Here is a 17,327-nt window from a genome sequence, read left to right as displayed (position 1 = left end):
CCTAGAGTTAGATGCCTAAGCGCTTTCTTTGGAGCCAGGAGGGAGAGCAAGTCTCTTCTCCCCGTCAGGCAGAGGAGAGAATTGAATCTGTCTCCCACATTGTGGATGAGTGCTCTAACCACTAGGCTAAAGGTTATAAGGGGCAACTCCTACTCCAGCATTGTGTTTTGTGGGTCCTGATCCAGGTGGTGACTTCTGAGCATGCCTACTGGGTTGGGGTCCACAGGCAAGATAGGTGGGAGAACCATAGTTTGCGGATTGTGGTGGGACTTTGGCATAAGATAGGTGCCTGGACATCTAGACAGAGACATGTGCATATGCTCACTGGCAGACTTTTAGGTGCCATGGAGAATTTACTAGTGGAAATTTAGGCACCTAAAGTCCTTAGAGAGTGCTAAGCAGGGGTTTTGAGGACTTGAATTTTTGATTTAGGCACCTAAAGTAGTTGCAATTAAACATCTTAAATCCCTTTGTGGTTTGAGCCCTAAAATATTCCAGTGTGAAAACAGTTCTTTTAAGTCTAGATATTACTTTCTCAAGGAGTTATGCCTTCATAAAAGGAGTCTGTATAGCCTGAAAGTAGATGTGCTCAAATCTGCATAGTTGCCATTTTGATGATGCATATAAGCAATTTACCATAATATACTCACTAAACTAGTTTTCAGCCTTCTAATACAAAAAGTTAAAGATTCAAAATGTTTATTCGCTTGACTGACTTTCAGATGTTTGTGTAATGCTGTTTTTTCGTCTGCAGCCCATACATTATTAATCTCTGGGAGGCTGCAGGTCCTGTCTGTACTTCCTGAGTGAAATCACTAAAATGATTAATGCCTTCTATGATCAGCAAATTCCAAATCTTTGTTGCTGACGACTGTTGAAATAGTGCGGGGAGGTAGGTCTGACTGAGAGAGATGTGAAATTATGTACTAGACTGAGTAAAGTTCTTTGGCTACTGATAACGCAAGTGACTCTGTGAAATATTAGATATGGTATAAAGATATGGACCTTTGATCCAATATATAAAGTCCTGCAGTCTGTCATGGCAACACACACAACACTCATAAACATTGACATCATTTTACTTTATTGAATTTCTAACTTTATGATACAAGCTCATCAGTAAGGGCTGGTCTGCTATCTTTTTACTCTCATTAGGTGAAATCCTGTCACTATTGAAGTCAATGACAAAATCCCATTTACATGTTATTTTTACCTATCTTGTTGCACAGTTCCATGGGACTGTTCAGAGTAAGGCACTATTTGAGTGTAAATAGCAGGATCTGGTCCTAAGTGTTGGAGCCATGTACATAAGTACTTAAGCAAGTACAGTAGAACCTCAGAGTTACGAACTGACCGGTCAACTACACACCTAATTTGGAGCTGGAAGTACACAATCAGGCAGCAGCAGAGACCCCTTCCCCCAAAAAAGGGGAGGGGGGAAGGGGCAAATACAGCACATTGCTGTGTTAAATGTAAACTACTAAAAAAAAATAGGGAAATTTTTAAGAAGTTTTTGAGAAGGTAAGGAAACTTTTTCTGTTACTGTTTTATTTAAATGAAGATGGTTAAAAGCAGCATTTTTCTTCTGCCTCATAAAGTTTCAGAGTTGTATTAAGTCAGTGTTCAGCTATAAACTTTTGAAAGAACAACCATGACATTTTGTTCAGAATTACGAACAATCTCTGTTCTTGAGGTGTTCGTAATTCTGAGGTTCTACTGTACTTAAGTCCCATTTAAATCAATGGAACTACTCATACTTGAAGTTACACACATAGAATCACAGAACTGTAGGACTGGAAGGGATCTCGATAGATCAGCTAGTTCGGTTCCCTGCACTGAGCCAGGACTAAGTACTATTTTATCTAGACCATGCTTAAATGCTTTGGTGAACAGGGATGGAATTAAGCATGTGCTTAAAGTTAAGCAGGTATTTGAACTGCATTGCTAGTAGCTATGTGACTATTTAGTTATATGCATAGTCCACTCGTTCAGCACTTCAAAAGAGGTTTTTTTCATTTCCCATAGTTTGTAATGTTCTCTTGAGGAAATAAATGTTACATTTACACGTCTATGAGTTTTGTCCCTTTTCTTAGTTAATGATCGTTTTAGGAAAAACTTTCCCTTCTGTTTCTGCACAAGTCAACCTGGTGATAAATTATTTACGTGGTATTTGCGAAAAGCATCATCATTAGTGCCTGCACGATTCTAGGACTAAAGTTTGATCATTGCACCTCTGCTCACTGGATGGCTGTTTGTTTCAGCAAAACAAAACAAAAAGTGGTGGAACATAATCCATCAACACTGGTTGCTTATGCTTTTGTGTTTCAGAGTCAGATTGGTGAATTTATAAGAAAAAAATAAACCAACAAAACAAGCAAACAAAGAAAAAGGATGGTCCCTGTCAGATTAAAACTATTTTAAAGTGTGGTTCTGCTCAAACAAGTGACTGAAACAATAGCACCTCACTAATCAGATTTCCTCCCAGTGTATTGTATCTGCTGACTTTAGTGACCCCAAAATATGTTTTTACTGCTTTTTACTTCTGTTAAGCCTGCAGAGCCAAGAGTGAGCTGGTTCTTATGAATTTGTTCTAGAAAGAATTGTTTATTATATTCTAATTATTTACACCTGTGCAAAGCCATTAAAAACAATTGGTGTCATTGAGGGCCTATTTTAGACTGCAGAACCTTTATTACTGGTGATGATTTATTTGGGGGAGGAGGGAGGAATTCCCTTAATTCTCAGATCCCAGGTTGAGTTCGCAAAGCTGGCAGAAGGAGGGAGGAGGAGATGGGTTTTTTTTAACCTGTAAACTGAACGTGCTTGATGCATAAAATTCAACAAAACAGCAAATCTTGAAACCTCTCCTCCTTTTTTATGCCATTTTTGTTAGCCATACTGCATAAGTAAATGGTCCAGTTTTTTATGATAGAATAAAACAAAAAAATGTATTAAATTAAATACATCTTCAAATCCTTTATGTAAATTTAAAACATATTTGAAATTAAATTTCCCCTTATTTGCCAAGAGTGAAATTCAGGAGTTTCCATTTCCTTTGCAGAAACTGAGATGACATTATAAAATGAATAGGCAGTGTTTTGTTTTTTTAGTTTTTGTTTTTTTAATTAAAGCTTTTGCTGATGGGTATTAAATGAAGTATTACTTGGGATCCAACTTCTTGAATATCTTTTTAATGTAATCTTAGTTTTCATATGATAATGCATTAAGAGTTACATAGCACTTTACAGGATTTAACTAATAGTCCCTTAATGGCCAAAGGGAGATGGTAGGGCGCTATACTGTTTTATACTTGTAGAAACTGAGATAGCCAGGTTAACACGTGATTTGCTCACACAGTGAACTGGTAGCTGAGCTGACATTTGAACACAGGTTTGCCAACGATGCTTTATCTAGGGAGTGATGCTGTTTGCATATGGGACTGTCTTATTTATGCTATTTACGTAAAGTTCTAAATTATTACATTTTTGGTCTTCTATATTTTTTCCCCAAACATTTCAATGGTACTTAACCTAGGCTAGACAAAACTGAAGTGATTTTAATCTGGAGATTCGAAACTCGAATAGAGCTGTTTAGAAATTCAAGCAGACAGTATCACAAGAGGCATCCAGTGAAGTGAGCTGTAGCTCACGAAAGCTTATGCTCAAATAAATTGCTTAGTCTCTAAGGTGCCACAAGTACTCCTTTTCTTTTTGCGAATACAGACTAACACAGCTGCTACTCTGAAACCTATCACAAGAGTGCGAACTCAAAAAAGGAAGGAAGGAGAGCAATGAGAAGTGTTAATCATATTTTGTTCTATGATTTGTAGGATGACTGGGATTTTTAGATAGAGCCTCACCTACGCTTGGCATTTTTTGTTTAGTGTGGCATGGCTGTGATCTCTTCAAAGACTCTCTAAGTAATTAAGCTGCCTTATGAAAATGTGTTACTGATGTGGCAAGTTTTGAAACATTACCGACTGTAAAATCACACCAATTTTCTAGAAATATCACTTGTTTCATCATTAGCTCAATAACGATTTTTTCGTAAGGTTGTGTTTTCCCAAGATGCCTGACCTATCTCGCCCACTCTGTACAGAGTGTATGTATTGATTCACATGCAAAATCACAGTTAATATTGTAAGTTATTGGACTTTATTTGTGTGTGTTTCACTCAGCAAGAGCAGATAGAATAAAAAATAGGAAAATCTGATTGTAAAATGACACTCTCCTTTTCTGAACAAAAACTGCCAGTTTTGTCAGAGCTCAATACTCACTTCCCTTATTCAGAAGATGGTCACCAACAGATAATAAGGATTTCAGAAGAGACCTAATTATAGACGTAAACTACTTCAGTGCTCAATTAAACTTCATCCTTTACTTTTCCACCACTTTGGCATTCATTCTGTATTTCCTTCCTTTCTGACTTTAAGGTAAGTATGTAAACATGTTTAATTAGAATTTTTGAATTCTTGTCCCCCATTTTCAATCTAAATTGTTTCCTGATATTGACACCCATAACAAACGTGGATGGGGATTTGAAGAGTGGCAAGAAGGAAACAAAGGAAACCTTTTAAAGTGTACTAGCATCCTGACAATATTGAAAATGTGTTCTATTAGCTGGACCATTGAGTATACTTATCCTTACCTAAGTACAGAAAGTAACTTGATTTTAAAACACTACAAAACCCATGATTAGCAAAAGTCATGTTGTGCCCTTCATCTGGCCCCACTGAAAAGTTACTGAGAATTTGGAGCCAGTGTTCACCCACAATCTCTGTTGACATTAATGGGAGTTTGCTGCCTGCATGTCCGTGGAAGCATTGGGCCTTATTACTAAGTCCTCTGCCCCAACTTAGTAAAGACACGTCCTTGAGTTAATACTAGAGCTGAGTAAACATTTTTGGAGTAGTAGTGTCTTTGCTGAAAAATTCAGGTTTGGTCAACCTGAAATTATTTGAGAATTTGACATGAATTTGCCAAATAGTTTTGGCAGCCCCCCAAAAAAAGTGGGAGAAAGGGGAAGGCTTCTTCCCTTTTAAAGCAGTTAGCTGAATGGTTAGGGCATTCACCTGGGATATGGAGATCTGTGTTCAGTTCCACTCTCTGCCTGATGTGGAAAAGGGATTTGAACTTGGATCTTCCCCATTTGAGTGGAGCCCTCTGTTCTCCATGGTTACAATACTCCATAGTTTGGTGGATAATCTGTCCTGTTGAACCTGCTCCACTTTGCATAAATTGGAGCAAGGGTTTGAACTTGACTCTCCCACAGCCTAGGTGGGTGCCCTAATCACCAGGCTATAGAGTCATTCTTACTCTTAATTCCCAGGTCCAATAGCTGTTAATTGTGATTCAAAGAGGCAATGAGTTGTCATTCATAGTTCAAATCCATGCTCCAGTGACTTCAGTTATTTATACAGTGGAATAGCTTCAACAGGACAGATTGAGATGGACCTACAGCATTATATCCTGTAGCACAATGGCTAGGGTACTGTCCTGTAACATGGGAGACCCAAGGTCAAATTCCTGCTCCACATCAGGCAGAGTGTGGAATGGAACCCAGGTCTTCCACATCCCAGGTAAGTACCCTAATCACAGTGCTAACGGTTACAAGTGAGACTGCTGCCTTCTCCTCCTCCACCTGGAAAAAATATTTTTTCAGTTGATTTGTTTGACCCTAAATTGATTTTTTTTTCAGTTTGCTTGGGGGGGGGGGGGAGTTTGCAATTTTTCTATTCAGTTTGACCTGAACTGATTTTTTTTTTCCATTTTTTTGGAATTTCCAGTGTACTAAAACATCAGTTATTCACCCATCTCTATTCAGGACTGCACTAAACATTCAGAATGTTTGTGTTTAATATGTGTAAAGGGTTTGATTTACATTGCAGCAGAGCAGCTATCCTATTCAGATAAATGTTTAAATACTACTTATTTCTTTAGGAAAATGGATACCAGTAAAGAGTTAAATGCAAAGAATGGTGTGTGTGTGTGTGTGTGTGGCTGTCAGAGAGAGAGAGAGATTCTAAATCCAGAGGTGTTATATTTCCTTTGTTGGCATTAGTTTCTGCTGAATTTACAGGATATATATGGTGAAGACTAAACCCTTCTGTTAACAGTCTGAAGTGTTTTAACAGAACTGTGTGGCATGCAACATCAGAAAACTTAGTCAAAAGATTATTAGAAAATGATTATTAATACAGCAAAGCATATTAATTTTAAGTATATTGCTTACTTCTCTGTTTCCAAAATGTATCAATCAACTTCAGTTGCAGAAAAGTATAACCTGACAAATTCATTTCACAAATGCAGAGGTAGGTTAGACCTTGAACTTCTAGTTTGGGGCATTTATTTGCAGTAAAGACGGGATATGTTAGTGTATATTTGCCTTATGATGTAAGCCTTTACTGGCAGTATTTGGCATTCACTAGTGTCGTTCCCAGGGTTCACCTTATGGAGTTAGGTCTGCATGCCACTGTTGAAAGGGAGGGTTTCCCAGCCTTGTGGAGTAGGTGGAGTCTGAGAATCTTAAGGATCCACAGGGCAACACAAAGCATAAGCACGTGGATCTCTTAGAATGAGTTTACCCTTCACTGTGGTCTCTGGTGGGCTCCTCCCTGCCCTGATCCCCAACCCCTCAATAGCAAGACACATCAGCAGCTGAGCTGGCACACTCTGTTCTGCTCTGCGTTTTTCTGTGAAGGTGGTTGTAACTGCAGAAAGAAGGCTAGAGCTTCAGTCCCATCTCAGATTTTCAGTCAGAGGGGTCTCAAGGTGCTCATGCTTCATAGAGCAGTTCATTCCCCCCTGCATATGTAAAATTTCCTTAGAAGCACTTTATGGGCTCCCCAGAACAAGACGTACAGCAGAGCTGCTGCTTCCCAAAGTTCTATCTAAATATTTGCTCCTTTTGCCTACATAAGGGGAGGAAAGCATCTGGTCCTTCATTTGTTCATTTCCATTTAACAATTCCAAGCCGCTCCCTAGTGTGCAGGTGACAAGAAAAGGGATGGAATGATCAGCCTCAGCCAAGAGGCTTGGTAAATGCTTTGTCTTTGCGTGTATGAAATGTTTGAAGCTTGCCAGTGTTCACAGCTCTGTACTCTGTGTGGGAAGATGTAACTCTGAGGAACTGAATACACAGTCAGTGCATCTGACTTTTTCCTCTCCCCCCCCCCCCCCACCCCATCCCCAATGTATAGCTCTTCTATAGTTTTCTGTTTTTTCTTCAGATTTTTTCTGTTTTCTTTCATTAATGTACTTAATTAATTCCCATTCTCTTTGGACTGTATGGTGGCCATATATTTAACTATAAGTAAGGCTATGATGTAGTCACAGAGGTCTCGGCAGTCATGGATTCCATTACTTTACTGGACCTCTGTGACTTCTTCGGCAGCTGAAGCTGGGGTTGCGGCTGGGGCTGGAGCCAGGGCCATGCACCCCTGTTCCAGTGTGGGGGTACCAGCTTCTGCTAGAGCCTGCAGCCGGGGCCACGTGTCCCTGCCCCGCAGCTTGCGGTGAAGGCTGCAGCCCACCATGTGCACATTCCCCTGCCTTGCAGCTTGTACACTTATTTTTAGTTTTTTTTAGTAAAAGTCACAAACAGGTCAGGGGCTCTGTGACTTTTTGTTTATTGCCTGTGACCTGTCTGTGACTTTTACTAAAAATAACCGAGGCAAAATCTTAGCCTTAACTGTAAGTACCCATTGCATATATTACTAAAAGCTATTATAATTATTATGGGGAGGGGGGAGGTGCATACAACAAAATGGGAGGAACGGTCAGCAAATGTTAGATAGAAAAAAGTACTCACTACAATGGAAGAATGAAATTGCTGGAAAACCGAGGACAGTTTTGACCATAATTGAAAGGATTGTGATTTATGCTACCCATTTCTTGAAGAATAATAGTCGTCTGTATAGTTGACAGGTATTGTCATATATAGGAGTTACTCATATTATTTAGATGTGATTGTCCATTTTTGTTGGTGTATGTAGGCTAGAATTCTTTTGTGGCAGAGTATTTGCTAGCTATGCCAGAATTCTACTTCTATTGGCATTTCTATGTAAGTAAAACTGGAAACTTATTGATGTTCATTTTTTGAGTTTCAAGCTCTACTTCTATCAGGGCTGTGACACAAAATAGATTTTTTCGGTGTAGCAATTCAGTTTTCATTAGTTGATAAGTTTGTGATGTTTTTGTTATGAAAGGTGTGTTTATAATAAAAAAGAGGTAGAATAGAACTGTTAATTAGGAGACCTGAGTTCTATTCTTGATTCTTCCACTGATTTACTGCAAGATCTTGAGCAAGTCACTAACATCTCCATACTTCAATTCTGCCAAGAATAATAGTACTTACCCATAATTGCAAAGTGCTTAGAGATCCTCAGATAAGAGGTGCTGTGGACCTGCATTTTGGTGCAGGGGCCCTGGCTCTGCTTCGACCCTAGCTTGCCCCACTCTGCCAGCCTGGTGCTCCAACCGGGGGCACGGTCGAGGGCTTACTCAGCTCCCTCCATCTGCCCAGTGATTCTGCCAAGGAGTGGGGTCGGGGCTTGTGGTGGGGTGCCTGTTTTTTTGGGGGTCCCCAATTGGCTGGGGCCCCTGGGCACACCCCTTTGGCCCAGTGGCTATTTCGCCACTGGGAGTAGGGCGAGCTTCAGGCGACCCAGTGGAGGCACAGGAATCCTCAGAGAGGTAGGCCTGCCACTTGGGGAGCCAGGCCCAGCATGGGACTGGGCCAGGGGCCATTGCCGCTAGAGAGCGGCTTCTCTTCCCGGAGGTGGGAGTGGACCTGGGGCTCTAGGCGGCCCTAGCCAGAGTATCCATCACCCCCTGCAAGGTGGACTGGTAATGGTCGAAGGGAGGCGTGCCCAGATCTCTTTCTCTCTCTCTCTCTCTCCCACCCCCCACCCCTCCGAGTCATTTCCATCTTGGCTACGCCACTGGTGTGGTGGTGGTATTATTTTATTTCATTTTCACATGAATGTGTCTCAATGACTAATATCATTAACCTGACCCTAGAAATGATTAATTTGGGTAGGACCTCTTCCTAGTCAGATATTAGTGTCTCTATTCCATTCTCTTTCTCCTTGGACTCTCCACTGCTTTGGATACTGTTGATCGAACCTTTCTTCTTGACATCATATTCAAAATGCTCGTCACTCTCCCCATTCTCACCATCACTCACTCACATAGCCTGGCGTTTGTCTTTGGCTCCTCTCTCCCTGTTGCAATACCAAGCCATGTGTAATGCCCATTACATCTTCCCCCATAACATCTCTAACATCCACCCATTTCTTTATTTCTCTACAGCTAAAAATGTTTGGCTCCATGTCATCTCCTTTCTTGATTACTGTGAACTCCTCCTTATGTGTCTGCACCATAGATTTCCCTCTGGTGGCCAACTAAACCAACTTTAAAGCTGTTTTGCACTAGTAGAGCAGCTTTAATCTGACACAGGAGAGGATCAGTGCCTAGTCTTGAGTCCTAGATTAGCTGTCTTCTGCTAAAACGATTGACAGACATTACAATTGACTTATGAGTGAATACCCCCCTGCAATGAATGGGGTCAGTTCACATATGTCTTTGTATGTGAGATGGAGACATGCAATTCCTGTTGGCTCATAGCTGTACAGATGTATCTGAGAACAAAATTGGATCTGCTGTCTAGACACTAAAACAGCTCTTCTTTGGTTCACATTCCAAGGGATATCTTCACAATTACAGACTAGAAACTTTTTTTAATGAAAATTTAAATTCTGCAGACATGAATGAGACCACCAAAGACGACGTCCGGGTTGGGCATATCGCTGATTACTGGCTCAGTCTCCATCACAATTACTTTTCTGCAAGGACTGATAAATTACTCTTTTATATTTACAGGGCTAATTATAACCACATCAAGAAAGCTAGACCGAGAACAGCAAAGTGAACACATACTGGAGGTAAATGATTCTTTTAGATCTCTGAAATATAACAACTGCATAGAACATAGAACCCATTAGTTTACAAGGAATATAATGTTTACAATATGAGCTACTCTACATAATGAATTCAGGAAACAGAATTAGAGAGAGAAATTAATCCTTATTTTTAATAGATAACAATTCACGGAACTAAGCACCTGATAGTAACAAAGTGTGTCAATATTGTTATTTTTAGAACAGATGCAAGACAGAACTAACATGCATGCTAATTTTTTAACTCGAAACTGAGGTGGTATGGTTCTTCCAAATATGGTCTGAGATCAGAGGCATTGCTGTGGAAATACTTTGGTTTTCTTTTCTCCTTTTTGCTGTCTATAAATGTGAGAGTAATTGTTTCATAACTGTCTTTGGCTGAATGTGTCTGTATATCTCCGAAAGGACAGATGCAGACCTTTAATGTTAAAATATATGGATGATATGTTAGAAGGATGACATGGTATTTTTCCACCTGTTGTAACACAATTATCTGTCACATTCAAAACTTAAGGATAATTCTGCTTGGGAACCTGCATTTTAACTTGAACATATGTCTGGTAAGTTAATAGGTAAAAAATTAAACATGTGTCTTGTGGATTCAGAGTCCAGTAATCTGGGTATGGAAACCCTTGGCCATTTCCTTTATTTACTTATATCTGCTTTTAATGGATGAACTGGAGTTTAGTGCTCAGCTAATACCATCTATTCGCTCTGGAAAACATTATTTAGAAAAGAAACTCAAAACATTGTGCTATATATAACCTAAATATACAACTAGATCAATATGTTGTACTGTTACTGTGCGTGCTGCAAGTTTCTCTGACATGAAACTACCAAATTTACATTTTCATAGATTCATAGATTCATAGATATTTAGGTCAGAAGGGACCATTATGATCATCTAGTCTGACCTCCTGCACAATGCAGGCCACAGAATTTCACCCACCACTCCTAAAAAAGACCTCACACCTATATCTGTGCTATTGAAGTCCTCAAATTGTAGTTTGAAGACCTCAAGGAGCAGAGAATCCTCCAGCAAGTGACCCGTGCCCCATGCTACAGAGGAAGGCGAAAAACCTCCAGGGCCTTCCAATCTGCCCTGGAGGAAAATTCCTTCCCGACCCCAAATATGGCGATCAGCTAAACCCTGAGCATATGGGCAAGATTCATCAGCCAGATACTACAGAAAATTCTTTCCCGGGTAACTTGGATCTTACCCCATCTAAAAACCCATCACAGTCCATTGGGCCTATTTACCATGAATATTTAATTACCAAAACCATGTTATCCCATCATACCATCTCCTCCATAAACTTATCGAGTTTAATCTTAAAGCAAGATAGATCTTTTGCCCCCACTACTTCCCTCGGAAGACTATTCCAAAACTTCACTCCTCTGATGGTTAGAAACCTTCGTCTAATTTCTAATCTAAATTTCCTAGTGGCCAGTTTATATCCATTTGTTCTTGTGTCCACATTGGTACTGAGTTTAAATAATTCCTCTCCCTCTCTGGTATTTATCCCTCTGATATATTTATAGAGAGCAATCATATCTCCCCTCAACCTTCTTTTAGTTAGGCTAAACAAGCCAAGCTCCCTGAGTCTCCTTTCATAAGACAAGTTTTCCATTCCTCGGATCATCCTAGTAGCCCTTCTCTGTACCTGTTCCAGTTTGAATTCATCCTTCTTAAACATGGGAGACCAGAACTGCACACAGTATTCCAGGTGAGGTCTCACCAGTGCCTTATATAACGGTACTAAAACCTCCTTATCCCTACTGGAAATACCTCTCCTGATGCATCCCAAGACGACATTAGCTTTTTTCACAGCCATATCACATTGGCAGCTCATAGTCATACTATGATCAACCAATACTCCAAGGTCCTTTTCCTCCTCCGTTACTTCTAGTTGATGCGTCCCTAGCTTATAACTAAAATTCTTGTTATTAATCCCTAAATGCATGACCTTACACTTCTCACTATTAAATTTCATCCTATTCCTATTACTCCAGTTTACAAGGTCATCCAGATCCTCCTGTAGGGTATCCCTGTCCTTCTCTAAATTAGCAATACCTCCCAGCTTTGTATCATCTGCAAACTTTATTAGCACACTCCCACTTTTTGTGCCCAGGTCAGTAATAAAAAGATTAAATAAGATTGGTCCCAAAACTGATCCTTGAGGAACTCCACTGGTAACCTCCCTCCAACTTGACAGTTCACCTTTCAGTAGGACCCGTTGTAGTCTCCCCTTTAACCAATTCCCTATCCACCTTTCAATTTTCCTATTGATGCCCATCTTATCCAATTTAACTAATAATTCCCCATGTGGCACAGTATCAAACGCCTTACTAAAATCTAAGTAAATTAGATCCACTGCGTTTCCTTTATCTAAAAAATCTGTTACTCTCTCAAAGAAGGAGATCAGGTTGGTTTGGCACGATCTACCTTTTGTAAAACCATGTTGTATTTTGTCCCATTTACCATTGACTTCAATGTCCTTAACTACCTTCTCCTTCAAAAATTTTTCCAAGACCTTGCATACTACAGATGTCAAACTAACAGGCCTATAATTACTTGGATCACTTTTTTTCCCTTTCTTAAAAATAGGAACTATGTTAGCAATTCTCCAATCATACGGTACAACCCCTGAGTTTACAGATTCATTAAAAATTCTTGCTAATGGGCTTGCAATTTCTTGTGCCAATTCTTTTAATATTCTTGGATGAAGATTATCTGGGCCCCCCGATTTAGTCCCATTAAGCTGTTTGAGTTTCGCTTCTACCTCAGATATGGTGATGTCTACCTCCATATCCTCATTCCCATTTATCATGCTACCATTATCCCTAAGATCCTCTTTAGTCTTATTAAAGACTGAGGCAAAGTATTTGTTTAGATATTGGGCCATGCCTAGATTATCCTTGACCTCCACTCCATCCTCAGTTTTTAGCGGTCCCACTTCTTCTTTCTTTGTTTTCTTCCTATTTATATGACTATAGAACCTTTTACTATTGGTTTTAATTCCCTTTGCAAGGTCCAACTCTACTTGACTTTTAGCCTGTCTCACTTTATCCCTACATATTCTGACCTCAATAAGGTAGCTTTCCTTACTGATCCCTCCCTTCTTCCACTCCCTATATGCTTTCTGCTTTTTCTTAATTACCTCTCTAAGATGCTTGCTCATCCAGCTTGGTCTACAACTCCTGCCTATGAATTTTTTCCCCTTTCTTGGGATGCAGGCTTCCGATAGCTTCTGCAGCTTTAATTTAAAATAATCCCAGGCCTCCTCTACCTTTAAACCCATAAATTCTTCAGTCCAATCCACTTCCCTAACTAATTTCCTTAATTTTTGAAAGTCAGCCCTTTTGAAATCAAAAACCCTAGTTGCAGATTTATTTTTGTTAATCCTTCCATTCAATTTGAACTGAATTAGCTCATGATCACTTGAGCCAAGATTATCCCCTACAACCATTTCCTCTATGAGATCCTCATTACTCGCCAAGACCAAATCTAAAATGGCATCCCCTCTAGTCGGTTCAGCAACTACTTGTTGAAGGAATCCATCAGCTATCGCATCTAGGAAAATCTGAGCCCTATTATTATTACTAGCACTCGTCCTCCAGTCTATATCTGGGAAGTTAAAGTCTCCCATGATCACACAGTTTCCATTAGTATTTACTTTATTAAAAACATTAAAAAGGGCTCTATCCATATCCAAATTAGATCACGGCGGTCTATAGCACACCCCAAGCACTATCCCAGGGGAGGCTCTAATAGTTTTCTTCCCCAATTTAATTATTGCCCAGACAGACTCAGTCATATCCGTTTCATCGCTTCTTATTTCTTTACATTCTATCTCATCATTGATATACAGTGCTACTCCACCACCTTTACCTTTATTTCGGTCTTTCCTAAACAGCACATACCCTTCAATACCTGTAGCCCAGTCATGACTACTATTCCACCAGGTCTCTGTTATACCTATAATATCTGGTTTCACTTCCTGCACCAGTAACTCTAGTTCCTCCATTTTGTTACCTAGGCTCCTTGCATTAGTGTACAAACATCTTAATTTTTGCTGTTTGGCCTCACTCACATTCTGTACCCTATTAGGCACGGTTATTTTACTACCAGTATAACCTATTAGACTTGTATCTACACTGCCCTTCCTCCTACCTACAGCTGTATCCACTCTTACTTCATTTTCTTTCCACTCTATGCTAAATTCTGGCGTGGAGATTACCTGGACATCTCCCAACCATCTCCCCCAAATTCCTAGTTTAAAGCTCTCTTAATCAGTTGTGCCAGCCTCCATCCTAGAAGTCTATTTCCTTCCCTACTCAGATGAAGTCCATCCCGAGAGAACTGTCCTCTATCCATGAATGCCTCCCAATGGCCATACATCCCAAAGCCCTCCTTATAGCACCACTGCCTAAGCCATCTATTGATAGTCATAATCTTGTCACACATTTGTACACAAACCTGTAAAAGTGTAGACCGGTCCTTTAGTCAACTTCATTAAATGTGATTTGCCAAGTAGTGAATCTGTTCCCACTTCAAGAGTTTCAAGATCTACAGTTTCTGGGCAGATGAAATACTTCTGATCCAGAAATACAATAAAAGGATGCTTGTTTTTTTACTTTTTCTAGTACAATGCTTTGTTAACAATCAATAATTGTGCTGTTACTTGAACTTCTCAACACGATTTATAAGCGTTATAAACATTAATTAAACCTCATGCAACCCCTGGGTAAGAATTACTGTAATCACTCAACCAGAGGGTGGCTTTTTGTTTTAATTAGTGGGGTGGGTTAATTAGCATCAGGTAGAAGTACAGAGCTGATTGCACCTTTGTTGAAATAAGAAAATCTGTCTGTGGTGACCAGTGTTTGCGTGTAAGGGTGGATGAGTCTAAGCTCCAGTTACCTGCTCAGGAAGGGGAGTTTGCTTCCTGCTCCCTCCTCAGTGTATCCCCCCAATATAGGTAGTCTGTGCAGGGGAGTAAGAAGGCACTTTCCACCCCAAAACCCTCCTCATAAACACATACGTTGACTCACAATCTTGTCCAAACTAAGTTTGAGAGCTCATTCACATGTAACATCCTAGTATCTGTTCCATTGGCCTTCATATTACAGGTCACTGTTTTCTTCATCTGCCCAGTAAGATCTGGGGTTTTGTTAGATGGACACGAATCTTGCAGAATATGATGTGTTAGATGAGCCCTTCTTCTGTCTGTCTTATCTCATCACCTTTATTGATATCCCAGAGTTTCATCACCCTGAATTTCTGTCTGATCAGGTTTTGTTTTGTAGGCTATATTTAATATCCCATCCAGTATATTTCCGTTTCTTCTGGTTCTTGTGTACTTGTAAATGCGAAAGGTGGTTGAAATTTTATCTTAATGTTTAAATTCTTGGATTACTTAGTGCTCCCACACCAGTCTTGCTTTCTCAGTGCTGTCATGGCACAGTGCTGATTCCAACATCCACAGTGAAGGCACTGATATTCACAGTATATCTAATACTTCACTGGGCATTTACTTGTTCCTGAGCTCTAAGGAGATAAAAAGGGACTGCAGTGTTAGCTAGGGAAACTAACAATAGGGCAGCAGCATCAATCTTGGGTTTAATCAAAACTTAGAAAGACACTAAGCCTCTAGAAGGATTCTATGAAAAAAATGCAAGAAATAAACTAAACTAGATATACTGGGGAACTTATTCCCAGATATCATCTGTGATCCCCTGCATGCTACCTACAGCACAAGAGATCTTCACAATGTGCTGGTTGTTCACACCATCTTCTTGACCCCCGTCTACATCCATGAAGCTGCGGGTTGAATTTAGCCATTCAGTTCCAATTGCAGGGCCAATTTTTGCTATCAGTTTAATTTTCTTATCACCTTTGGAGACAATGGGATTATGCAGCTCTAACAATAGGGCAGAATTTAGGCTGCAGAATATTTTACTGGTAACAATGAACAGGAAGATACACAGCTTGATTTACAGAGCTCAGATTGAATGTGCAAGTGTGATGTATTAGTTGGAAAAATCATCTTTGTCCATGTAAATCTGCAAAGCCATTGCATTAAATCGCTTCCTAAAACCCACTTATACAGTGTTCCCTACAAAACTGTTGGGATTGGTTACACAGCTGCTGTTTGTGCCCACTGCTTATTACACTGGTTATAATCATGTCAATGTTCCTTTGTTCCGTATTTTTCACCATTATTTGTTGTATGCATCTTTTGTTTCTTGTCCTATATTTCCATAGATTTCAAGGCCAGAAGGCCACTGTGGTCATCTAGTCTGACCTCCTCTGTAACACAGTCCATAGAACTTCCCCCTTCTTCCATTTGTTACATATTATAATTTTTTAAAATTTTCATAGCTGCCTTCACTTGCCTTCCAAACCAGGTGTTATTTTAACCTGTATGGCCTTCTTCCTCAATTGTGAGGTTGTGGCTAGTTGAGCATCTGTAAAGTTTCTTTAAACAATTCGCAGTTATCATTCCCACTTTTCTGATTAAATTCTTCCTCCCCAGCTGAGTTGGCTTCATAATTGTTTTCAACTTTGTGCAATTGCACGTTGTAAAGCACCAAACATATTACTGGTTTGGATTTTGTTTGGTTTGCATATTAATAAATGTGATCAAATCATGATCACTTGTACCTAAGCTACCATTAATTTTTAGTTGTGTGATCAGTTCTTCTTTGTCAAGACAAGATCTAACAGAATTCCCCATGTTGGGTGCAGCACTTATTGAGTTAGGAAATGGTCATCTATTATATTTAGAAATTCCAAGGATATTTTAGTACTGGCAGCATGAGACCTTTAACATATGGCACTCAGATTGAACCCCCTAATGATCACAAAGTCCCCCCCCCCCAGGTTATAGATAGGTGTTTGAGGAAGTCATCCTGTTCCCTAGTGTGAAATGGTGATCGGTAGCAGAGGCCAGCTAATACCCATAATGTGTTTTATCTATTAGGACATTGATTCATGAGTTTTTGAGATCATTCTGAGTTGCCAGTGGCTTGGGAACAAATAATGCCATTTTTGATATAGAGTGCTACTCCCCTCCCCTTTTGACCATTCAGTCCTTCCTAAATAGGTTATAACCATTGATTTTAGTATTCCATTCATGCAGATCATCCCACCAGGTTTCAGTAATACCAACTGGATCAAAATTTATGCTAATAAATGAGCAACTGTGAGACCTCGTGTTTATTACCCGGGCTGCTAGCTAGCATTGGTGTATTGGCAACTAAAGAATTTCTTCTCATCATGTCCTTTGGTTCTTTTGATTAATTTTGTTCTCAACATTTCAGTTTTGTGCTTCCTCCTCATATCCTCTCTCTTCATTCACTCCTT

The 17,327-nt window shown here is 39.8% G+C and overlaps 1 protein-coding gene across 6 annotated transcripts in view; it reads left to right on the top strand.

The window, feature by feature from the left end:
• FAT1 (FAT atypical cadherin 1) overlaps window positions 1-17,327 on the top strand; it is a 148,170-nt gene that overhangs the window by 69,292 nt on the left and 61,551 nt on the right. For all 6 annotated transcript variants that reach the window (XR_014711337.1, XM_084626415.1, XM_084626417.1 and 3 more), the window contains exon 4: window positions 9,882-9,943. Coding sequence is in view for 5 of the 6 variants with exons in the window: in XM_084626415.1 (XP_084482541.1) it covers window positions 9,882-9,943 (62 nt within the window). In the remaining variant the exon portion in view is untranslated. The remainder of the gene's footprint in view (window positions 1-9,881; window positions 9,944-17,327) is intronic.

This window comes from Lepidochelys olivacea (genome assembly GCF_965140295.1).
Source record: "Lepidochelys olivacea isolate rLepOli2 genome assembly, chromosome: 4".
In the NCBI taxonomy this organism is placed as follows: Eukaryota; Metazoa; Chordata; order Testudines; family Cheloniidae; genus Lepidochelys; species Lepidochelys olivacea.
This window is presented reverse-complemented; position numbering and strand designations above follow the sequence as displayed.